The sequence below is a fragment of the Carica papaya genome, chromosome 5 (genome assembly GCF_054855325.1).
Source record: "Carica papaya isolate Zhongbai chromosome 5, ASM5485532v1, whole genome shotgun sequence".
In the NCBI taxonomy this organism is placed as follows: Eukaryota; Viridiplantae; Streptophyta; class Magnoliopsida; order Brassicales; family Caricaceae; genus Carica; species Carica papaya.
The window spans coordinates 13,801,910-13,828,252 of record NC_142313.1 but is presented as its reverse complement, the minus strand read 5'-3'; the positions used below and the strand labels follow the sequence as shown (position 1 = coordinate 13,828,252).

Here is a 26,343-nt window from a genome sequence, read left to right as displayed (position 1 = left end):
GGCCTTCTGTGGTCCTTTTTTTGGCTCTTTCGTGTGCGTCCACCTAAAAGTTAGTGATATCGACGCTAATCTGGCTTTTTCGCATGCGAGCCATTCTGACCAGCTTTTTCTGGTCCTTTTTTCGGCTCCTTAGTGTGCATCCGCCTATGATTTTGCGATACTGGTGCTTATCTGGTTTTTCGCGTGTGAATCCATTTCGACCAGCTTTTTTTGATTCTTTTTTCAGCTCCTCTGTGCATGTACATCTCTGGTTTTGCGAACCAACACTAATCCGATTCCTCCGTGCGCGAGCCGCTCTGACTAGCTTTTTTTGGTCCTTTTCAAAACTCTTCCACGCGCATCCGCCGCTAGTTTGTAACTTGATCTGCAAGTTGGACATGTGTGATATCAATGCACCAACTTGAGGAGAAGTGTTGATTAAGATATTTTATTATTTAATTAGTTGAAATGATGTAATTAAAGTTTTATTAAAATAGTAATCTCATGTTATTAGGATTCTAGTAGAACATGAATTTCTTTATCAGTAGTTTAGAAATTTTATAAATATTCTAAGTGTAACAAAATAAAGGGTGAAAAAATAAAATATATATTTTTTTTTCCAAAAATTAGCACTTCCAATTAAATATATGGGTCTTCCTAGTGCAAAATTCGAGGGCATTGCATCATCTGACCCAGTGGTATACATATGTGAGTCTCGTTTGGTAGGTTAGAAGAGGAGTTTACTTTCAGATGTAGAAAGATTCACTCTCATCAAAAGCTGAATGAGTAATATCTCTATATATTTCATGTTTTTAGCCACTAACCCTGTAAGTATGGCTAAGAGATCGGAAGCAATTCAAGGTAGATTTTCATGGGGTGACTCAGATGAGAAAATGCGATATCATCTTGTGGCTTGGGGTATGGTGAAGTACTTGCATAAAAAAAAGGTGGTATGGTAGTGAGGTCTTTGGTCGAGTTCAACATGGCTCTTCAAGGGAAAAGGCTATGGAGATTCATGAGAGAGAGGGAGAGTATGTGGAGGAAGGTGATTGGGGCAAAATTTGTGGTCAAGAAACTTAGGTGGTACGCCAAAATTCTCAAGGGGCTGTATGGTGCTGGGCTGTGGAAGAGAATTAGTATGTGTAAGGAGAATTGCATTAAATACATTTAATGGAGAGTTACGTCGGGAGAAAACATGAGCTTATGGAAGGACAACTGGTTGAAAGGGAGGGTTCTTTATTTGAAATTCCCAACAATTTATGATATTTCTTGAAACAAGGATATTAATGTGAAGGATATTTATCGTGGAGGGGGATCGGATGTTGAGTTGTGGAGAAAGTTGAACAACTGGGAGGTTTATGATTACTTGGGGCTACTCAGTGCACTTTCCCAGATGGTGAGGGGCTTTTCTCAGTCAAATCTTACTACCAATATTTGACAAGAGGAGAGGTGATGGAGTGGTTTCCACGGAAGTTGGTGTGGAAGGTGAGGGCTACTCTCAGTGGTGCGTTTTTTGTATGGGAAGTAATTTAAGAATGCATTCTCATGCTGCATAAGTTGATTAAGAGTGCCAAGATTTTGGTGAATAACCGCTACTTATGCAAAAGCGGAGATGGGACATGTCATGTTCTCCTTTATTGCTCATTAATGCGCCAATTATGGTCTGTGGCTTACAGTTTATTGGGTTTGAGCTGGGATGATGCAGGAACTGTAAGGATGAGTTGCGGGTATGGTGAGACATTTAGAGTGATATCTTTTGTATAGGCTTATCCCTTTGGCTACATATTGGGTTATTTAGCAAAAGAGTAATATGAAGGCTTTTGAGGACATAAAAGCTAATTTTAGTTGATCTAATGACTATTGGTTTTAGGCTCGGAGTTTTTTGATTAAGTTTCAACTGCTTTTCTCGGATGAGAATTTTGGGACCTAATTGACTTTTTGCTAGAATTACATTTCTTTTATTTAGAGGATATAATGATTCATATTAGAGCAAAAGGTTATGAGCTATTTACGTTCGATATTTGAATATTTTCGCACAAACTTATGAGGAGGATGGAGAGCAAGACTGCGTCATATTCGAGTTATTGATAGGTCATTTGGATGAAGTTCCTAGAGAACTTTGTGCCAGTAGAAGTGCACCACGTGAATAAGGAGAAGATGACATCCATCATGGTCATAGAGAGCACCCTGATGGTAGTCTTGCTGTAGAAAGCCTTTTTTCCAAAGTACAACAAACTTGATATCCGCAATAAGAAACATAAAAGGGCTGCTAGGAAGTCCTGACACCATGAAATAACCAATCAGGTAGATGCTCTTAATTGTACCTTTTATTGGACTCCAAATTAAGAAATATGATCAAGGTGATGGTGGTGTGAATCTGGAGCAGCCTTCACCAGAAAAAAGGAGACGACAAAGAAGAAGGGGAACACAGTTTGAAGAATCAATTACTGGAAAATCAACATGGTTCTTACCTTTTTTTTTTGAGATAAAACTGTAGTAATATATTGAAATAGGGCGCCAAGGGGGCGTCAACCCATGTACAAAAAGATTTATAAGTTAATTAACATATTTATAATTTACTCTAAATCATCATAATGGGTGATGCTATGTTCTATTATTATGAAACTAAAAATATGGAACCATTTGTTCAAAATATTGCTAAAGCTATCTTCTTTCTCTTCAAAAGCTCTATTGTTCCTTTCATTTCAAATAATCCAGAAGATGGTAAGAGGGATGAGTCTGAATTTTTTGTTATTTCTGCTTATCATTTCCCATGCAAGCAATTAATTTTCGACGGCTCCAGTCATGACCCAATGGATGCCAAGTAAACCATAGACCATGAACTATAGAGAATAAGTGCTGGGGCACCAAAGCAAAAGATGGTTACAGGATTCTAAATTATTCTTGCACAAGTAGCATCTGTTTGTTAGGATAATGCCTATTTTCATGAGATTATCTATGGTAAGTATACGATTTTTGGAAGCTTCCCAGGCAAAGAAAGAGATTCTAGGAGATGCATCTGCCTTCCATATCATTTTTGCTGGGTACACCTGCTTGAACCTGCTATTTTGACCAGCAATGTGGTTATAGAAGGATTTGATGCTAATTGATCCACTTTTATTCAAAGTCCACATCAACTTGTCTTCTCTATTGATACTTGTAGATTTCAGCAAATCCATCAAATTTTCAAACTCCTTAAGTTCCCAATCATTCAAATTTCTGTGCAATACAATATTTCAGCTCCTGCCAATGCTGTTATCAAACGCGTGCTCAATACTCATTAGTTTGTCCTTGAATAAAGCATAAATTTAGGGAAAACGGGATTGCAGATTATTGTTTCCGCGCTAAATATCTGACCATTTTAACCATTGCCCACCTCCCATTTAGAGCAGTGCATAGCTTCATTGCCCACTTTAGAGATACTCTTCCAAAGACTCACACCATAGTTACTACGGTTTATCAAATTTTGATAGGCATCCTTCATGTTCCATTTGGAGTCAACAATTTTTTTCCACAAACTGTTTGATTCATTCCAATATCTCCAGACTCATTTACCATGTAAGACTTTATTTAAAGTCTTTAAGGATCTCAAACTAAGGACACAAGAACTGATGGGAGTTTTCACCTCTTCCCAATTTACGAGATGGAATTTTTTCTTATTTTCCTCATCTCCCCATAGGAATCTGCATTGTATGCTTTCAAGGATTTTGACAACCTTTGTAGGGTTGGTGAGGAGGGAAAGATAGTAAGTTGGGAGGTTTGATAATGTGCTCTTGATCAAAGTCAATCTCCCTCCCTTAGACAAGTAATTTCTTTTCCAACCAGCGAGATGTTTATAAAAAATATCATTTATTGGCTCCCAACTTTTTGGATCTTTACGTTTCACTCCAAGAGGGACCCCAAGGTATTTGATGGGAACCGTTGCTTATTTGCACTTTAAAATTGAAGCAAGAGGTTCCACAATGTTGTTAATCCCAAAACCCGCAATCTCAGATTTTGACATGTTGATCTTGAACCCCGAAACAGCTTGGAAATAGAGAAGAATACATTTAAGATTAAGCAGCATATTAACATCGAGTTGGCAGAAAATTAGGTGTCGTCGGTAAAGAATAGATGAGTGATCTCAATGTTTTCCTCTTTACCCATTCTGATCCCTCCAATGAGATTCAAATTTTTTGCTTTCTCAATAAGATTGTTTAATGCTTTCATAACCATAATGAAGAGTAATGGAGACAACGGGTTGCTTCGGCCCAACCCTTTAGAAGCATTAAAGAAAGTGGAAGGACCATCATTGACCATGACAGCGAAACTTATTGTGGAGATGCAAGTATTAATCCATTTTCGCCATTTTGAATTGAAACCAAAACGAATGAGCATATAGTGTATGAAGTCCCAGCTAACATTGTCAAAAGCCTTTTGCATATCCAATTTACATAGTAGCCCCCCCTTTTTGTCTCTATTAAGATCATTAGCCACTTTATTTGTAATTAGAATGACATCAAGAATTTTTTTTCCTTCAATGAAAGCGTGTTGACAGTCCCCGATGATGAAATTTAATGCCTTAGAGAGTCATCTAGCAATACCTTGGATAATAATTTGTGAACATTGCCCACAAGACTGACTAGTCTAAAATCAGTGAATCTGTTGGCTCCTTCCTTTTTAGGGATCAAGACAAGAAACGTGGAGTTGATTGATTTAACAAATGAGCCATTCTTGTGGAAATCATTGAAAAATTCAAGAATATCATTTTTTAGCACATACTAGAATTCTTGAAAGAATTTTAGATTAAAACCATCAGACCCTGGAGTTTTGTCACTATTACTCTCTTTTAAACAGTTGTAAATTTCTTCTTCAGAGAATTCAGCTTCAAGTGTTGTTCTGTCAGTATTATTTATTTTGCTGAAATGTATGTTATCGAGTTTCGGCCGTTTTTCAGTAGTTTCTTGGTATAAGGATTTGAAATGATCTTTTGCAGCTTCTCTTATGGCTTTGTTACCTCTGACCAGTTGACCATTAACCGAAAATTCCTCCACATAGTTTACTCTTCTTCTATGATTCGCCAAACAATGAAAAACTATGTGTTCTTGTCTTCATTTCTAATCCATTTTTCACGTGTTTTCTGTTTCCATAATACAACTTCCAAATGCACTCTGTTAGCAAGTTCCTCGCGTACACTATTTCTTTTCTCAACATGTTCAGGAAGGAGAACATAATTGTTTGCCAAGATGTCCATTTCAGCCAGCTCATTTAGTAGATCGTCAGTTTTGTTTTCTTCCTTCAAATCTACTTCCTTGGTACAAGATACAAGATTTAATTTCGTGTTTGAGTCTGATTAGCTTTTTAGAGAGTCCGAAACTTGCTATGCCATTTACAATCTGTTAGTTCTATGTCAAGCTGATTATAGACTTAAAACTGTTCACTAATAACCCACTTGTTGTCAAATCGGAACGGGGTTGGTCTCCATTTGATCCCATTAGAAGTAAGACATATAGGAAAATGATCAGATATAGGTCGAGGGAGTACTTTTTGGTTGAGATTCGACAGAGACAGAAGAAGCTCAGTGGATATCAAGAATCTATCAATTCTGGAGTGAGAAAGCTTGTCTCTTTGGTTGCTTCAAGTCCACTTTTCCCCTTTGAGAGGAATGTCTTCTAGCCCCAGATTGTCAATATTAACTTTGAATTCTTGAGCGACAGAAGTAGAAAAGTTTTTCCTTGATTGTTCATTGCGGTGCATAACCATGTTGCAGTCCCGCCCACTATCCCATTTTCCCCCTATCTGGATTGACATTGGAGCAGCTCATTCCATAATTTTTCTCTGTTCGATGTGTGTCTTCAGCAGTAAATTCCAGAGAAGGACCATTTTTCTTTATTTTTCTTATTGAGAAATAAGCAAGAAATAGAAGTTTCACTTTTTATGTAGTCGGTACATTCCACCAATTCTGATATCCAACAAATGAGGATACCACCAGCAGTGTTGTCCGCCGGAAGATAGAGCCAGTCAGAATAATGAGAACCCCACACACTTTTGACGGTATTCTTGTCAATATTAATGTGGTTCTCTTATTGGCGGTCAATTTTACCTCGACTTCTATATATGTACGTGACTTATGCAGCTAATCTGAACAAGCTATGCATAAAAGGTTGAGTTCTCTTGCGTGGTTCTCAAAGAGATCGTTGAGTTCTCACTTAACAAGCCTATTCTATTGAGTTCTCACTTAAAAAGGTTGAGTTCTCTTGCGTGGTTCTCAAAGAGATCGTTGAGTTCTCACTTAACAAGCCTATTCTATTGACCAAAATCTCATAACTAGATCCTAAGTCAGGAATATAGGACTTTCTCACTCAAGGAGATTTTTGGGTTTCCTCTTAAAAACCAGAACTTTTCTAGGCAAGATAGGTCCAGAAGAAGCATGCAGAAGACTTCTGTAATTTCTTTTTATGATTTTCTGTTTCAAGATCTATAACAGAGCAGGAGGGCTGAGAAAAAATTCCAATTTGTTCCTTCACTAAGGTCTAATGGTTGGTGGTCCTTATAGAGCTTTGACTAATTTTCTGCAATTGTAAATCCTTTATATAGTAGACCCAGTTGGAAGCCCAGAATGGATTTTATTATATTTTTTAAGAAAAAAAATCTAATAGACACTGTAACTTTTGTTATAATAAATATTGGGCTTATAGGACGGTGAAGCGACTTCTCTGAGTAATTGATTAAACATGTATACATGTGCATTCCTGTGATACAGCTATGTGGCTAAGAGATTGTTGTATTCTCTACAGAGGGAAGAGATGTTTATATTCATCCCCAATGATCCAAGGTCAACTACAAAGCTCAAAGTGCAGCTTCAAACCATAAAAGGTCCACTTTTGGTGCTTACTGTTGTATGGGTTTCTGTGATTTTGGTATATATGAATATATGTGTAACCAAATGTTTTCATGGAAGTATAGAATTCTTTAAAAAAAGAGGTAAAATAAAGAGGTATTGATTTTAACCCAATTTACGTTGTCAGCTACTAATTCTGAATCTTTGGCGGAATGAATATGGGAATGCATAAGTTTATAACTTGCTTTGATATGTTTTATTTAACAAGGACTTTGTTTTTCCTCTTAGTTGTCTACTGGTTCTGCGGCTATGTTTTCATCTTCTTTGTGATAAATTTTTAGGTCAAAAACACACCAAGGAGGGATCAAATAAACCACCCTGGCTTAATCTAAGCAATAAGCAGGTTTTTGTCCTTGAAATTAGTTTTCATTCTTGTCTTTGCTGGTTGTTTATGAATTCTGTTTAATTCTTATGTATTTGCTCTCTTCAATGCCTTACTGTTTTGTTTCAGGGTGGAAGTTACATATTTGAGTTTGAAAATTATTCTGATCTCCAAGTTTGCCGAGATTTTGTGGGTAAATCACAATCTCCAACCATAGTCACATTGCTGGATACATATCATATCCATCTATTTGTGCATAGCTTAATTAATTTTTTATAGATTCATTATGATGGGGTTTCTCGGTTTGCTGTCTCCTTATTGTTAAGATGGCATTTGGGATTGCTTAAAGAAATATACTTAATGCACTATAGTGCGTCAAATTAAAGCATTAAAGTGCTTTAAATTACTCAAAGCTATTGGGTTCTTATCTAAAATAAGTGGTTACATATTCGGATAAATTACTCAATATGAAAAATAAACAGTTTGTGTTTGGTAAAAAGATATGCTTATAAGCACTTTGTGACATTAAAATGACCAACTAGAGTATTGCAGTCTTTTCTTGTATTTTAACCATTTGAAATCTTCCAAATTGGTTAAACAAAACATATTTCTGACAAATATTTTATCACGTACCTTATGATGTATGCACAAACATTTACACACATCATTGTTAATTTGAATAACTATGTTATTTTCTAAATTATATTTTAAATGTGTAGGTGTACACATATATATATATATAATGCTTTATAATTTTGGTTTATTAATTGTATGCTATACGGAGATTTACTATTTGCATTGCTTTGTGAAATGAAGGTATATGAAATCATAATTAGAAAAAGAATTCAAAAAATTAAAGTTAGGTTAATTACTAGCAGCCTAAGAATAAAAATGAGTTGATCAATCACTCACTGCATCATTATCAACACACAACACACTAGAAAGCAAAGCAGGGCCACAGTAAAAGTGAAGTACCAGAACTCAAAGCAACAGAGTAGAAGCTACTGATGATGGCTCAGAGGCATAATAGTCATTTACTTGGGTTATTTTATGTTTCTAGTTTATTATCTTTTGTATTCCTATTTCTTTTGGCATTATTATTTCCTATTTTATCAGGATTACTATTCATAATTTTATTAGCATTGGTTTCCTATTTTATTAAGGAGTAGTGTTTTTAATCTTACTATTTTAGTATTTTTTATTCTCCGGGAAAGACTTATTTAATACTCTGTAAATACATTTTTAACCTCTAAATTATCACTCAATTATTCAATACTATATTTTAAGAATTTCTTAATACTTGATGGTGCAATTCAATCCATCTTAGAGTTATACCTAAGAGCCCTAGATGCGATATCTAGATTTTTTTTCCAAATTTGCAAGTGCTGTTAATTATCTTACTTTGTCCTACATCAACTAGAAAGCAGAAATCAGACTCGGATACCCAATATATGACAACATCAATAACCCATCCTTACTGGCGACACCATCGCTGGATTGGGTTGTTGGATTTATATGCAATTTATAAGAGCAGTTTATATACATAATATATATATCTATTTCAAAAAAAATACATAATATATATATATATATTGTTCTTGGTTGACTGGCCAGATATTTGTACATTTGTGTTATTTTTTTATTTTTTTATTTATTTCAAAAGGCAGAAAGTAGAGACAGAGGGTGAGGGGTGGTTCTTAGATGACAGACTAAAGCAGAGAAAGAACTTGATGAAGGAATGAGTAGCAAAATAGGACGAAGTAAATGACATGGTTAGCTATTGGCAGGAAGCGAGAAAGAAAAATAAGGCTAGAAGGAAAATGGAAACAGAAAACAGAGGCAGAGAAGGAGAAGAAAGGCTTACATGGTGAGAAGTGAAGCAGATCAGCTGGTAAAGAAAATTGCACTTGTATCTGCTCGGAGAGAGGAAAAAGAAAAAAGTTAGTAGATGAAGAGAAAAGAACGAAGATGGAAATCAGAAGAGAGTGAAAGAGATGAAGGCATTACTTAAGATGGAAGCAGGATGAATGCACAGTGGAAGATGCAATGTGCCTGCAAAGAGGAAGAGAAGCAGAGAAGCTGCACCAGAGTTAATGTGATTTTAGGTTAGAGAATGATAAAGTGTATGATTAGAGGACTATGAGAGGATAAGATAGTGTCTATTCAGATAAGAAAAAAGAACCTAAAAGGTTAGAAGCACCTTGTTAAAGAACATCTAAGAACCTAGTAAAAACCTAGAAAACCCTTGCTTTTTGTGTTACCAGACGTGAAATGGCACTTATAGCTGCTTTTCAGTAGTACATAAGCAATCTCAAGCATCCTCTAGTTATAAGCATAATATCTGCTTACTGTCATTATCTCAGAGGGTTAGACGAAGAGTTAAAATCCTATGGGAACTATGTTTAGCCTTCTCTGTGGGTGTTGTGATATTTTGATCTCATGTTTAAGACTAATTCTCTACTCTTGTTCTTTCTGGAGGATTCAGCATGAAGGATCCTATGGTTTTCTAGGAAGAAATCCTTAGGTTTCAGCGTATACTTGCGTGAACATATCATTGCTCACATGCTTTGTGTGTATTCTCATATAACTATGCTCTCGTGCTCAAGGTAAAATGTATTCGTGCCTTTGCTTTTGTGGTGTTTGTAAAATGATCTTTTCCCTAGGAACTAATTTTTTGATATTACTTTTGCATAATTTTGTTCACTTTTCTAGCAATCTTCGCAACAGTAAATTCTGTTTTGAGTTCTAACTTCTGAGTTCATGATGCTTGCTTCCTTCTGATCAGGCAAAGTCCTTGCAAAAGGTGAAGATACGTATGAGAAACCTACCATAACATCTCATGATGAGCAACTCAGTGCAGCAGAAATGGAGCTCCGAATCAAGCTGTTGCGAGAAAATAGGTAGACTTATATTTAGTTTTTGGTTTCTTGGCCAATAAGAATAGGTATTATTAAAGTGCTTGTATATCAATATCCTTAAATTTCAGTTGTCTTGTTCTCTCCCTCTCTCTCTCCCTCTCCCTCTCCCTCTCCCTCTCCCTCTCTCTCTCTTCATGATGCATGTTTATTGAAATGAAGTTTTTGGTTTGTTTTGATGTACTACCTCTTGAAGTAGAAGAGATTTTTTTTTTTTGAAATAAAAGTGAAGTATTATTATGCACATAAGTATTAAGGGGATATTGTTCATATACAAAATAGTTAAATATCAATCAAGTGGTCAATGATTAAACTTTGATGTAGAAGAGAATAAAAACGAGCAAAGGAATTTTTTTTTGTAATAACTAACTAAGAAAAATATCCATCCAGCTCCTTAAATCCTATGTGTTTTAAATCTCACTACATGTACTTCAATGATATACAGTTGTGTATTGTTTCAAGTCTTTGCATTATCTGCAGAGTAAGTAAAATTTTCAAATGAGATGGAAGAATCAGAATATCAAAGATAACTAGAAAGTTGTAAATGGTGCTGATAATGCACCTTTGATGTTTGAAGAGAAATTATCCGTTCGATGGTGATATTTTAGTTTCATCAACCTTAGCATGTTCATTTGTGAAATAATATTTGTCTACCTCAAAATTTGAATTGTTGATCTTGTCTACTCTACCAAAGTCTCCAAGTATCGGATCTCATGTTCCTAAAACTAGCATTTAGTTGGTTTATGCAAGGGCACTGGAGCAGTACTATACCATAATGTAAGTTTGCTGAAATGCTTTTTAGCAAACTTCATATTAATATCTTCTTATAAAACAAGCAACTGCTGCATGAGATGTGGCTTATAGTCTGCAATTGTATCTGTGGAATTGTTCTAGGATTTGGTTTCTCTTATTTGTTATCTTTTGTTTTCTCTTCTGTTGCTTCCCAATCAGGATAATTGGGAGATTTGATCTTCCTTTGGTCAAGGGGTTTATTAGCTGATTTAGGCGTAGATGTCCTTTTTTTTTTTTGTAAATATTTGTCAACTTTCTCTCTTTATTGGGAGAGGCTTTTTTCTGTATATAAACTAGTCAATCCAACCATAATACTGTAACCTATTTTTCAGTCAAAATCCTCATGGTATTGGAGCAAACTAGGATGGCCCCTGAAGAAAGAAAAAAGAATGGGAGTCAAAAACCTCCATGGACATTGAGAGACGAGCTTCATCATTGGAAGTCATCTCAAGTCTTGTCAGCCAACCGAGAGGCATATATACCTCATCAATCTCCATCATTAGTCACAAACTGAACAGTCAGAACTACCTGTGAGAGATCTCGATCGGTTTTGATCTTTATATATGGGAAAGCTAAAGATGATTACCTCTCAAAGTAGTCTGGCTGGAAAAGGGAGAATTTGGCGTTTCGCCATGGAAGATAGGTACAACCAGGTTATGTCATGGCTCCTCAACTCCATGACAAATGAAATAGGAGAGAATTTTCCCTTATACGCAATGATGTTAGAAATATGGGAAGCTGTAAAGGATGCATACTCACTTGAAAACACATTTGAACTATTCAACATTGAATGTCTTCTTCATGATCATCAATAAGGAAAACCTATCGTCATCGAGTACTTCAACATTTTCAATAGACATCGGCGGCCTTTTTGGATATGTTTGAACACGTGTGGAAACATTTGGATGGTGCTTTATACTATAAGAAACTTGTTGAGTATAAGTGATTATACAAGTCCTTAATAGGTCTCAATGAAAACTTAGATGGGATAGGTGGAAGATGCTTTCAAGATAAACAATCCCTAGTCGTATATAAGTATTCGTTAAAGTGAGTCGTGAGCTATTCCACTAAAGTTTTCAAAAGTTTGTGTGAATTTTAGGATATGGATCTGGGAGGACAATTGCTAGGAGTGCTTGAGGTTGCACGTACTTATTAGCAATAAGACTCCCAGTGGACCAGCTCTACAAGTTGGTAGTTTAAATTCTTGTAGTTCATCTTTTCATGTTTCTATTTCCAAGATGCCATGTTGTGACACTTTCGTTTATGTCATCCAAACTATGTGTATCCTGAAAAACTGTTTCCGCTATTATTTGGAATTAAATCAAAATATCTTCCAATATGAAGTATGTCAGTTTCAAAACATATTTGTAGCATATTTTGCTTGTCGTTCCTTTGTAATGTTTCATAGTGATGTATGGGGCCCTCTTGGGTAAGATATGTTATAAGGTTATGTTGGTTTATATTCTTTATTGATGATCATACTCGATTGACATTAGTATTTCTCCTAAAAGAAAAATCTGAGGCGGGTCGAGTCATCAAAAACTTCAACATGATGACATAATCTTAATTTCAAATCAAAATTCAAATCATTATAATAGACGACGCCAGAGAATATTTTAAGTATGTTTTAGGAGACTGTTAGGGCAAGAAACTATTCATAAAAATTGACACCCACAACAAAATGGTATTACAGAACACAAACACATACACTTTCTTGGAGTTGACCGATCCCTGATGTTTTCAGCATTGTCCCAAAAAGATTGATGAGGAAATGCCATTATCATTGCTGTAACTCTAATAAACCGAATGTCATCTTGTATCCTCAAGTGGCAAACGCCAAACATCATCCATGTTCTCTTGAAATATTATCTTTCCTCTCAGCTTTTGTCCATAGTTCCTTAAAATATTTGGGTGTTCCATATTCATCCACATTCATTCTTGTAACTGTGGGGAACTAGATTTTTGGGACATAAAATGAATTTTTATAGCATATTCACCAAATAAAAAGGGTTTAAGTGTTATCCACTAACAACAAAGAGGTACTACCATTCTATGGATGTTGCTTTCTTTGGAAATTAACTGTTTTATCCCAATAATATCATTTAGAGAGAGAGTGAATACAATGAGGAATGCCAATCTTGCAATGTTGAGAGTTTGGTAAATCAAATCCCTCATGTTCCACATCAAATATCATCGAAACTCTAACTTCCACAATATTTTCGAATTCCATTGAGCCTGAGACTTGTGTCAACCCTATTCAATCTAAGTCCACGCTTCATGGGCACAATTCTTCATCAGTCTTGCTGACAAATAATAAGGATCTACTCCATGAGAGAAAAACCTCAGTATTAAGAAGAACCTTGGACGTTACATGAATTAAACTAAGAGTCCAATCCGGATCCATTGAATGAAGGTAACTCAATTTCTAAAAATCTTACTAGTGATAATCCTAAGGATGATTTAAGTTAGCCAGTTGCTCTGTTAGAATATTATGGAATGTTCTATATGCATAATAATTTGATTATCTTTCCAAATATGTAAACGTAATTGGAAAGAAAATAATTACGGTAATATATGTTAGTTACCCTATATGAATCCTTTTACATGTATATATATCCCTACTTTCATTTTAATAATAATAAAAAAATTATTCAGTATTTTTCTTCCCTAACCCTTTATATGGTATAAGAGCTATGGTCAGGGTTAGAGTTACGGTTAGGGTTAGGGTTTTAGGGGTTAAATCACATCAGACCAAAAGAAGGGTTGAACAACTCATTCTCGGTGTTGGAGGAAGACAACCACCGATCTCTGGCTAGTTCAGAGTGTGGCTAGCACGGTGGTGTACATGGGAGAAGCCGAGGAAGCGGTTTGGGTGACAGTTTGAGGTTGCATGCGGCGTGATTGTTAGAGGAGAGCATTCTCGTGCGTGTTGGGTTCCCGTTCGAGGATAGAAGCAACAGAGGAGCTAGGTCGGCCAATTCTGTGCACAAAACCAGAAGGCCGAAGAGGGAAAAGGCAGGGTGGAACAGATCTTGCGACAGCAAGCGATTCTCTACTCTCCGACGCGATTTGGGGTGTTTCTGCGAGCGCTATTCCAGATTAGGGCTGACATTGAAGTTCTATGGTGATTTCAAGCCGAAAGGAGGCTATTTAGTGGTTTTAGGAGGTGGTGCGTGGCTTTTCAGCGGCGGTGCATGCGGTAGCGCAGGTCCTCCAGTTGTTGATAGTGAGGTCCTGATAGGGTTGTTGATACCCGTGCGTGAAGAGATACTCTGTTTTTTCAGATTTTCTGGTGTATTTGCAGTGTTTTTCGGGTATCTCTGATTGTTGTGATTTGAGTATTCTGATTGTCATTTTTTTGTAATTCCTGAATTGAAATGGATGATAACATTGTTTGCTATTACTGTCGTGAATAAGGCATATAAAGCAGTATTGTAAAAAATTGCAGAATTACAATTGGAGGACACAAACTGCTAATATTATTGTCGCTATTGCTAGTTCATTTTTTGAGAGAACTGTTATGATTTCAGCTGATGAGTATACTAAATTCACTCAGTATCAGGAATGTTTGAATAAATTTTTTGTTATTGCCGAATCAGAGAAAAAAATATCTTATCTATTCTCAAATAGATGGGTGATTGATTCTGGTGTTATAGATCACATGATAGGTAATCCTAATATTTTTTCTAGTTTTTGACCACACAAAACACATTTTCTTATAACAATTGCTGATGGGTCGACATATAATATTGTGAGTTTGGGGACCACAAAACCAATGTTATCTATTACTCTGTCATTTGTATTAAGTTTAGTTAAACTTATTTTAAATCTGATTTCTGTGAATAAGGTTATTAAAAATTTGAATTGTTATATCACATTTGTTTTTGATTACTGTGTTCTTCAAGATTTTGACAAAACAAATTAGTGGTAAAAGAAATATATCAAATGGTGTTTACATTCTTACTACTTGGGTATCTCGATCAGTTGCCTGCTCTAATATTATCTCTCTATTTAAAGCACATTGTCAATTGGGACATCCATCTCTACCTGTGTTGAAGAAAGTATGTTCTTAGTTTCATGATGTATCCTCACTAGATTGTGAGTCATGTCGGTTTGCAAAACATCACCGTAGTTCATCAGGTACAAGGATTAATAGACAAGCTGAATATGTTTTTGAGTTAGTTCATTCTAATAGTTGGAGCCCCTGCCTTGTTCCGTCCAAAACTGGATTCAAGTATTTCGTTATTTTTGTGGATGATTTTTCTCGCATGACTTGAATATATTTTATGAGGAATCGTTCAGAAGTATTCTCACTTTTGTGCTTTCTGTACTGAAGTTAAGATACAATTCAATATTTCTGTGCATGTATTGAGGAGTGATAATGCCAAGAAATATATGTCAGATTCAATTCAGAATTATATGACTCAACAGGAGATCCTTCATCAATTCTCGTTTGTTGATACACCATCTCGAAATGGGGTTGCTGAGAGGAAGAAGAAGCATTTACTTGAGATAGCTCGAGCCCTCTTATTTCAAACACAAATCTCTAAGCAATTTTGGGTGGATGTCGTTTCCACAACTTGTTTCTTGATTAATCGTTTGCCATCTATAGGGCATGATGGGGATGTTCCTTACGGTCTCAGTTTTTCATACAAATCTTTGTTTTCGGTACAACCTAAAATATTTGGTAGCATCTGTTATGTTCGAGATGTGCGATCGATTGTGACAAAATTAGACGCAAATACCTTGAAGTGTGTATTTTTGGGATATTCTCGCTTCCAGAAAAGATACAGGTGCTATTTTTCAGACCTTAATAAATATTTGGTATCAACTGATGTGATTTTTTCAGAGAATATACTATTCTCCTCATCATCAGAGTCTACAGGTTCGGAGGCGGACGAGTGACTCATTTATAGCTTCACACTAGGTGTCTTTATTGAGTAAACAGATAAAAGTATTCCTCTAGATGATGTGCCTCCAGCTTTGGTTTATCACGAGTTATCATGAAAAAGTAAGAAGTAAACAGTTGTATCTCGCTCAAGTGCAGAGTCCGAATTTAGAGTTATGATCTAGTTCACATGCAAAATTTTATGGATATATCATCTGTTAGATGAAATGGATTTGAAACCCACATCTCCTGCAAAACTTTGGTGCAATAATCAGACTGTCTCCATATTGCCTGAAATTCTGTGTATTATGAGAGAACTAAATATATCGAGGTTGATTGTTATTTTGTCCGAGAGAAAATTTAAAAAAACTTCATATATACTGGTTATGTGAAGACAGGAGAACAATTTGGTGATATATTCACAAAACATCTGAATGAATTACGGATTGAGTATCTTCATAATAAGTTGGGCATGATTAATATTTATACTTCAGTTTGAGGGAGAGTGATAAAATATTATAGAATGTTCTTTATATATAATAATATGATTATCTTTTCAAATATGTAAGCGTAATTAAGAAGAAAATAATTAGGGTAATTTATGTTGGTTACTATATATGAATCCGTTTACATGTATATATATTTCTACTTTCATTTCAATAATAATACAAGAATTATTCAATATTTTTCTTCCCTAACCTTTTACATGCTCCAAGGAAGGGAGTGAGATCGTGCACACAACACCCTGTTCATAACTATATCTTGTGTTTGAACCTCATCTCCAATTTCAAAGCAATGTTACCAATTTGGATGCTGTACAGGATCCCAAAGATCCTACAGTAAAGGAAGTAGTACATGATGAGATTTGGGCTTTAAAAAGAATTACACATGGGAAATCACAAATTTGCTCCTTGGGAAAAATCCAGTAGGGTACAAGTCTTTCTTTTCTGTGAAGTATGAGGAGGATGACGGTGTCAACAAGTACAAAGGATGCTGTCTTGCAAGAGGCTTCAGTATTATGAAGTTGACTATCAAAAAATGTTTACTCCTGTAGCAAAACACAACACTATCAGAGTTATTTTGTTTCTAGCTGCTATATGTTATTGTTCACTTTTCAATTAGATGTGAATAATGTCTTCTTAAATGGAGATCTGGCAGGCGAAGTGTATATGAGGATTCCTCATAGCTTTCAGATCCAAGCCTCATGGAATCAAGTTTGCAAGTTGAAAAGGTCTCTAAACAGTCCCTGACAATATGGTTTAACATATTTACCAGAGGGGTGAAGTTACAAGGTTACTCTCAATTCCAAGCCGATTATACTTAATTCATAAAGAGATCTCAAAAAGTAAATTGTCTGTTTTGATAGTGCATGTCATTCTCTGCTATGTTTTTTTCTTTTGCTTTAGCTAGATGACTTATCCATTATTTTTATTGTAATGTTACCCTCTTTTTCTCAATAGAATTCTTTTTTTATCAAAAAAACAAAAGATAGTGTATGTCGATATAGTTGGCACTGGTGAGCACATAGAAGAAATGGTTAATCTAAACAAAACTCTTGCAACAGAATTTGAAATTAAAGACCTAAGAAATATATGTATTTCCTATGAATGGAGGTAGCTTGATTAAGCAGTGGAATCTCTAGTGTCTTAGAGAAAATATGTTCTGAACTTACTCGAAGACTGATGCTAGGATGTAAACCAATTGGCACTCTACCGGGAACTACTACGAAGCTTGCAATGACAGAAAAGGATACTCTAGCTGATAGGATACTCTAGTTGATTAGTGTTGATATCAAAGTTGATAGGCAGACTCATCTTCCTCACACATATCGCTCTGGACATTGTCTTCTTGGTCAGTATTGTGGGTCAGTTCATGAATTATCCAAGGGAAGAACACATGGAGGCCGTATACGGTATACAGGATCCTAAGCTACTTGAAGTTGACACCTGATGAGGGCTTATTCTTTAAGAAAGATTGCGATCGTGAAGTGAAGATTTACAGTGATGAAGATTGGGCTAGATCAATAATTGGTCCAAGGTCTATAACTGGGTTTTACCTATACATGGGGAACTTGGTTACTTTAGAAAAGCAAAAACCAACCTTTATGTTTCAAGAAGTAATGCAGAAGTTAAATTTTGTGCATGACTCATGACATTTCTGAAGGAATTTGGATAAGAAGACTACATGAAGAAACTGAAGTCAAGATTGGAGGACCTATAAATCTTTTCTCTAACAATCAATCAGCCATCAATATTGCCAAGAATCTGATTCATCATGACAGGACCAAACACGTGGAGATCGATCGTCATTTTATTAAAGAAAGGATTGAAGGCAATGTCATTAAATAATCTACGTACCAAGAAGTTCCCAAGTTGTAGGCATCTTAACTAAAGCCTTGACTCTGAAGTGCTTTGAAGCCCTAAGTGCCAAACTTGGGATGAACAATGACTTCAGCCCTGCTTCAGTGAAGTGTAGAATTATTCTAGGCTTTGGTTTCTTTGATTTGTTATCTTTTGTTTCTTATTCTACTGCTTCCCGATTAAGATAATTAGGAGATTTGATTATTTCTTTATCTGGGGCTTTTATTAGCTTATGTTAGGCATCAATGTTGTTTCTCTATGTATAAATATTTTTCAACTTTTCCTTTTTCTTGGGAGGTTATTTTCTGTATATAAGCTGGTTAATCCAGCAATAATACTATGAACTCTTTTCAGTCAAAATCCTCAGTATCTATAATAATGCTTTGGAAAGTAGGGAAGTAGATGCTAAAGAACAGTCATACTTGACAATCACCCTTAAAATATCAACTAGCCAGCTGTAGAAGGCAGTTTCTTTTCTCCTAGACCTAGTGGGAGAGGGGAACTGAATATCTCTTTTGCTGCTGTAGGTTGCATCAGCCTTAAAAAAACATGTGGAGACAGTTGAAGACAATTTTTTTACCATTTCTTTTGACTGTTTTCCCCATTAACTTTTCTGGAGGAAAATTTCCTTAGGATTGCTTGATTACCAAATTTTTTGTTTTACAGTGAGTTGCAGAAATTGCATAAGCAATTTGTGATAAGTGGCGTCTTGACAGAAGCCGAATTTTGGGCAACTAGAAAAGTTAGTTTCCTTTCCGAGCTTGGGGTTAATATCAGTTGTTTTCTTGATTCCAAAATTCTTTCTCTGATTGATTTATACCTTTTTTTTGCTCATCAAGTGGCAACCTGGAAGCAATTATGTTAACAGAATTGAAATTACCTGATTGGTTCTAAATGCAGAAGTTGCTTGGTGGGGAATCCAACAAGAGGTCAAAGCAACAGGTTGGTCTTAAAAGTGGCATGGTTTCAGATATCAAACCATCCACTGATGGTCGGGTACAATACAAACCTTGTCTGCATATACGTACAACCTAAGCACTTGATTTCCTATTTTCTGATACTATTTCATGGTAATTTTGTCATGTGGAGACTAAATGGTTTTCAAATTGTTCTATTCTCAGACGAACAGAGTCACATTTAACCTGACGCCTGAGGTCATTTTTCAGGTATGTGTTGTTGAGATGGTTATTATTTTGATCCCGCATGTCACAGTGCAGATATGAACTGGTATTCAGAGGATGATTTTATTTATTACACAAATTTGCTAATGTTGTAGGACACTAGAATGTAGAGTTCAACACAAAGTATACTACATATGAAATAGAAAAGTATATTTACTCCTTTAGTTATTAGATGCTAAAATGTCGAAAAGATTTGTAGAAATGAAAATTGTAGGGGATTCATTATTGGAAACTAAATGATGGGTTGTTAGAATATTGTAAAAGATCTATATACATAATAGATTGATTATGTTTCCAAATGTATTAAATTAATTAGGAAAGAAATTAACAGGATAATTTATATTTGTTACTATATATAATTCTATTTACATGTATATATATCCCTACTTTCATTTTAATAAAATATAAAAAATATTCAGTATTTTTCTCTAAAGTTTACATGGTATCAGAGTTAGAGTTAGAGTTTTTAGAGGTCAAATTATATCAGACCACATAAAGGATTGAACAACCCATTCCCGATACCGGAGGAAGCCAACCATCATTCTTTGATTAGTTCAGATCGCGGCCGATACGGTGGTGCATGCAGAAGAGGTGGACGAACTTGCTAGCCGGCGGTTCTATGTCATCAGGCGTCGGGTGAACCGGAGGAGGTCGGTTCGCGTGTGGGAAGAGTTTGACACAAAGTCAAAACACGAAGAAACGTTCGGCCGGCCTATTCTGAGCAAGAAACCAGAAGGCTAGAGCGGAGGAAGTCGTGGCGGAGCAGATCACGTGACAACAAGTGTTCTTCGGTTTTCCAGTGCGATTTGAGGTATTTTTTTGCAAGCCCCTTCTGCATTTCGATTGTCCGGTGGGGTCTGTGATGATTTCAGACCAAACAGAGGCATTTCGATGATTTCCGGCAGTCGTGTGGTGTTCCGGCGGCAACGCGTGAACTTCCACGGCAACGCGTGCAGCGGCAGTTAGTCTCCGGTGGTGGCAGTGTGCTTCTGTTAGTTTCCATGTTGGAAAAGGTAATGTGTCCCGCATGTATGATGTTTGTAAGACCTTCTATTGTATTGAGAAGGAGGCCAAATCTCTCACAGTTTACTTTATGGAATTCAAAAAGATTTATGAGGAGCTTAATGTATTTTTGCCGTTTAGTATTGACATCAAGGTACAACAAACATAGAGAGAGCAGATGGCCGTAATGAGATTATTGGCTAGTCTTCCACCTGAATTTGAGACTACTAAATCTCAAATTTTATCCGGTTCCGAGATCACATCTCTTCAGTAAGTTTTCAGTAGGATGTTACGCACAGAGAATACTATACTCAATCAGCACCCTAATGTTCTTGTCGACAGAGGAGAAAGAAATAATAACATGGGAAAAAACAGAGCAATGAATAGTCGGAACAATGATTCAAGTAATATTGTTTGTTATTACTGTCATGAGCAGGGACATACAAAACGACAATGTTAGAAATTGCAGAATCAGAATCAGGGAATACAGACTACTAATATTGCAACTGCTGCTACTATTAGCTCCTCTTATGAGAAAACTATTATAGTTTTAGCTGATGAGTATACAAGATTCTCTCAGTTTCAAGAATATTTGAAAGAATACCCACCGGCTACTACTTTTGCTGAATTAGGTAAAATATGTCTTATCTTTTCATCAAACAAATGGGTGATTGATTCTGCTGTTACAGATCACATGATAGGTAAGTCTAATATTTTTAGATTTCGATCGCACAAAGCACCCTATCCTATAACTATTGTTGATGGATCAACTTAAAATATTGAGGGTTCTAGGACTATAAAACCAACTCCCTTCATTACCCTGATATTTATTTTAAGTTTACCTAAACTTAATTTCAATTTGATTTATGTAAGTAGACTTACCAAATAACTTAATTGTTATATCTCATTGTTTCCTGATCATTGTTTTTTTCAAAATCTTATGACAAAACAAATTATTGGTAGAGGATGTGTATAAGAAGGTCTCTACATTCTTGATAGTTGGGTGCCTCAACCAGTTGCCTGCTCTAGTATGATCTCTCCATTTGAAGTACATTGTCAGTCAGAATATCCATCTCTCACTATGTTAAAGAAGTTGTGTCCTCAGTTTCATGCTAAATCTTCATTAGATTGTGAGTCGTGTCAATTTGCAAAATATTATCGTAACTCGTCAAGTTCAAGAATTAATAAATGAGCTAAGTTTACTTTTGAATTAGTTCATTATGATATATGGGGTCCATGTCCTGTTATGTCAAAAATAAGGTTTAAATATTTTGTTATTATTGTGGATGATTTTTCTCGAATGATTTGGATATACTTTATGAAAAATCGTTATGAAGTGTTTACTCATGTTTGTACTTTTCATGCGGAAAACAAAATTCAATTTAATGTGTTGGTGCATATGTTAAGAAGTGATAATGGTAAAGAATATATGTCAAATTCATTTCAAACTTATATGACTCAACATAAGACTCTTCATCAGTTTTTGTATGTCGATACATCATTTCAAAATGGGGTTGCTGAGAGAAAGAACATACATTCACTTAAGACTGTTTGAGCTCTTTTTATTCTAGACACAAGTTCCTAAGCAATTCTGGGCAGATGTTGTATCCACTGTATGTTTTTTGATTAATCGTCTACCATCTATAGTACTTGAATGTGATATTACTTATAATATTTTTTTTTTTCAAATAAGTCATTATTTACAGTACAACCGCGACTATTTGGTACTATTTGTTATGTTCGAGATGTGCAACCAATATTACTAAGTTGGATCCCAAAACTTTGAGATGTGTCTTTTTGGGATATTCTCGTTTGCAAAAGGGATACCGGTATTACTCTTCAAATCTCGATAAATATCTTGTATCAGCCGATGTAGTCTTTTAAGAGAATATACTATTCTTCTCTTCATAGTCCAGCTCTACAGATCAGGTGAAGGACGATGAGTGGTTCATCTATAAATTCCAACACAATACTACTATGGAGCAACAAAGTAATAGTATTTCTTTTTGTGTGCCTTCTGAACAAACTGATGATGGTATGACTCCAACTCAAGAACCACCGCCAATTATTCATGTTTATTCCAAAAGACAAAAGACTAATGATACATGTCCTGCACCAGCTTTTTCGTCATTTGATCCTACCACCCATGATCTTGATCTTCCCATCAATCTTCGTAAAGGTACATGTCAATGCACCATTCCTTATTCTACTTATCCCATTGCTAATTTCATTTTATATGATCATTTGTCTAATTACTTCTATAGAGTCAACTTCTATACTAAAAATAGTTAAAGAGGTTTTGAATCACTCCGGTTGGCGTAATGCCATGCTGGAAAAGATAAATACTCTTGATGATAATCATACTTGGGATCTGGTGGATTTACTCAAAGGAAAAAAGGCTGTAGGGTGCAAATGAATGTTTGCAGCCAAAATGAATCCAGATGGCTCTGTAGCGAGACTTATTTCTGTTCATTCTCTCTAGTGGTCAAACTTATTTTTGTTCGTTTATTTGTATCTATTGCAGCCTTTCGTGATTGACCCTTACACCAGGTAAACATTAAAAATATATTTCTTCATGGTGATCTATTAGAAGAAGTGTATATGGAGCTAACACCTGGGTTTGTTGCTCAGGGAGAGTACAGAAAAATTTGTCATTTGAAAAAATCTCTATATGGTTTGAAATAGAGTCCCCGCGCGTGGTTTGTCAAAGTTCAGTGAGGTAGTCTGTCAGTTCGAATTGAAGAAGAGTAAGTGTGATCATTTAGTTTTTTTACAGACAATCAACAGTTGGTAGTATATTTTTTTGTTGTTTATGTTGATGATATTATAATTACAGGAGATGATCATGCACGAATATCCTCTCTCAAGTTATTCCTACATACTAAGTTTAATACCAAAGATTTGGGATAACTAAAATACTTTTTGGGTATTGAAGTAACAAGAAGTAGGGAAGAGATTTTATTATCTCAGAGGAAATATGTACTTGACCTACTTGCAGAAACAGAAAAGTTAGGAGCTAAGTCATGCAATACACCAATAGTACCAAATGTACATCTTACAAAAGATGATGGTGATCCCCTTGATAATCCAGAGACATACAGGCGACTAGTTAGGAAATTGAATTACCTTACTGTGACTCGTCTAGATATTGGATATTCTGTTAGTATTGCAAATCAATTTATGTCTGCACCTATATTCAAACATTGGGAAGTTGTGGAACATATTTTGTGATATTTAAAAGGTGCCCTGGGACTTGGCATAATCTTTAGAAATCACCAACATTCTCTTATTGAATGTTTTACAGATATTGATTGGGCTGGATGTAAAATTGATAGAAGATCTACTACGGGATACTGTGTTTTTGTTGGTAAAAATCTCGCATCATGAAAAAATAAGAAGTAAACAGTTGTATCTCGTTCAAGTACAGAGTCTGAATATAGAGATATGACCCAATCTACATGCGAAATCTTATGAATACATTATTTTTTAGATAAATTGGGTTTGAAGCCCACGTCTTCTACAAAATTCTGGTGTGATAATCAGGCTGGCCTTCATATTGTCTCAAATTCTGTATATTATGAAAGAACTAAACATTTCGAGATTGATTGTCATTTTATCCGAGATAAGATTTAGGAAAATTGCATATCTATTGTTATGTGAAGACAATAAAACAATTTGGTGATATATACACAAAGCCTTTTAATAGAATACGGATTGAATATCTTTAGAACAACTTGTGCATGATTAATGTTTATGCTCTAGTTTGAGGGAGGGTGTTAAAATATTATAAAAGAACTGTATACATAATAGGTTGGTTATGTTTCTAAATGTATTAAACTAATTAAAAAAAAAATTAATAGGGTACTTTATATTAGTTATCATATATAATTCTATTTACATGTATATATATCCTTATTTTTATTTTCATAAAATATAAGAAATATTTAGTATTTTTCTCTAAAGTTTACATGGATATTTAACTCTAATTTTCTGGATATATGCCATAAATTTCTTCATGCATTTTTCAGCTACAAGACTTCTAATCGCTGGTGATGCAGCATATTATATTAGCCTCCATCAGTAGTCTACAAATATGATTTTTTTTTTTAGATTCTTTTTACGATCTACCATTTTTTTCTTCATATGTACATTTTGTAACAATACATTTGTCTTCCAGATATTTGCTGAGAAGCCAGCTGTTCGGCAGGCATTTTTAAATTTTGTTCCACATAAGGTAACAAAGACAATGTCGTGTTATACTTGTTTTATGTTATCCATTTTATGATCATATTCAATATATTAATATCTTTCAGTGTGCTGAAATTCTTTTGGCATCTTTGTTACCATTCTTTTTTGGGGGGATTTGATTTAGATGTCCGAAAAAGATTTCTGGACCAAATATTTTAGAGCAGAATATCTCCATAGTACAAAAAATGCTGTTGCTGCTGCAGCAGAGGCTGCTGAAGATGAGGAGCTTGCTGTTTTTCTGAAGCCTGATGATATATTGGCCAGTGAAGCTCGGAGAAAGGTGGTCTTTCTTTGAGAATTGAATACGTAGTTTTCTTCTTAATACATCAAATACAAGAATAAAATTCTGCTGCTTCTGCATTAAACTGTACAATATTAAATTATTATTTTACTTATCTCATAATTTCTTTTGTCAGTAGATTAGACGAGTTGATCCAACTCTTGACATGGATGCTGATCTGGGGGATGATTACACACATGTAGCTGTAAGATAACTGTTGCTTATTATATTTATCAGTATTAAGCGTGAACATTGAAAGCACTGAAGGGGTCATCATGAAGGTTTTTTATGCTCTTCTATGTTAATTTCTAGCACCAAAATTTTACTCGAGAATTTAGAAAACATTTTAGTCAATATTGCAACTGTAAATAGTGAGATGCTGGTTTTTTGCTTGTGCATTTTTAGAGAGTGCACTAGTTAATTTTTCTTCACCTCTTGATAAGAGAAAAATTATAAAGCATAATGGCATATTAAACTTCAGCAGCCTCTGCTGCAGAAGGAACAGAAGTACAAGCTTACAGCATCACAAATTTTAAGATCTTGTAAATGAGGTCTGATTGGTTCATACCCGAACAGTTAGGTAATTACTGGTGGAACATTGTGGGTTTTACAAATCTTCGATTCAGTTATATCCATCTTCCCAGGGCTTATTATGCTTGATGCTGTCATCAATTTTGCAGTGCTCTTGTATTGGATCTTTATGGTTGCGTCTCTTGGCCTAACAGCTTCATTTACTTAAAGTTAGAGATATACGATGCTAGTTGCCCTCTTTAACATGCAGGATCATGGGATCTTTCGTTATGAAATCAAGGAAGCAACCGAAGAACTGAATGACTTATACAGGAGGACTCTGTCGCAAGACCTTAATCGCCATGCTGCAGTTGTTCTTGAAGGGAGAGCTGTAGGTTAGGTTCTATCTTTTGTTTCTTCTAAATTGCAGCTATATTTTATCTTTTAGTTTTAGTAGTTCATGTCAAGAATAACTATGACGAGGTACGTGTTAGTCAAGTCACCCACTTAAATATGTCTCATTCAGCTTTAAGACTTTTAGTTTGTAAAACTAAATTGCAGATGTTTAATGTGTTTCAAACTTGAATGTAGACATTGACTCAGAAGACACAAGGACTGTAGCAGAGGCGCTTGCGCAGGCAAAACAAGGTTAGCATTCAATTTTTATGGATAAGATTTATACCTAGATACTGTGCACCCAGCTCGTCGCAGTTCAACCTTCACAAAAAGTCTGTTAGCAATTTTTGTTTACTACCTATCTTTTCCTCCTCTGATTTCTATTTTTGAAATGCACTTAAATTTTGTTGCTGTTTGCAGTAAGTAGGGCTAATGTGGAAATTGATGGAGGGGAAAACCAGGAGAGATTGGATAGAATTTCCCGGATGACGGAGATGGAGGATCTTCAGGCACCCTGTGACCCTCCTTTGGCAGCACTTTGCATCAAGGTTGGATTTTCCGATCTTCATATTCTGCCTGTTGCTTGCTAT

General features: G+C 35.4%; 1 protein-coding gene and 1 long non-coding RNA gene across 9 annotated transcripts in view; both read left to right on the top strand.

Moving 5' to 3' along the window:
• Window positions 1-26,343, top strand: part of LOC110807179 (general transcription and DNA repair factor IIH subunit TFB1-1-like) — a 36,191-nt gene that overhangs the window by 7,272 nt on the left and 2,576 nt on the right. For 6 of the 8 annotated variants that reach the window (XR_015819068.1, XM_088219838.1, XM_088219834.1 and 3 more), the window contains 13 exons: window positions 6,756-6,834; window positions 7,141-7,202; window positions 7,311-7,374; window positions 9,967-10,081; window positions 18,803-18,878; window positions 19,037-19,132; window positions 19,258-19,302; window positions 24,497-24,553; window positions 24,692-24,847; window positions 24,987-25,052; window positions 25,629-25,752; window positions 25,949-26,005; window positions 26,174-26,301. Coding sequence is in view for 7 of the 8 variants with exons in the window: in XM_088219834.1 (XP_088075960.1) it covers window positions 6,756-6,834; window positions 7,141-7,202; window positions 7,311-7,374; window positions 9,967-10,081; window positions 18,803-18,878; window positions 19,037-19,132; window positions 19,258-19,302; window positions 24,497-24,553; window positions 24,692-24,847; window positions 24,987-25,052; window positions 25,629-25,752; window positions 25,949-26,005; window positions 26,174-26,301 (1,125 nt within the window). In the remaining variant the exon portion in view is untranslated. Of the gene's footprint in view, window positions 1-6,721; window positions 6,835-7,140; window positions 7,203-7,310; window positions 7,375-9,966; window positions 10,082-18,802; window positions 18,879-19,036; window positions 19,133-19,257; window positions 19,303-24,496; window positions 24,554-24,691; window positions 24,848-24,986; window positions 25,053-25,628; window positions 25,753-25,948; window positions 26,006-26,173; window positions 26,302-26,343 lie in introns of all 8 variants that reach the window. The other 2 variants (XM_088219836.1, XM_088219837.1) reach the window with 2 other exon arrangements.
• On the top strand, window positions 19,309-24,490 carry LOC148253768 (uncharacterized). The gene is made up of 3 exons (XR_015819069.1): window positions 19,309-22,498; window positions 22,844-22,869; window positions 22,951-24,490. It is a non-coding gene; the product is annotated as an uncharacterized LOC148253768 (long non-coding RNA).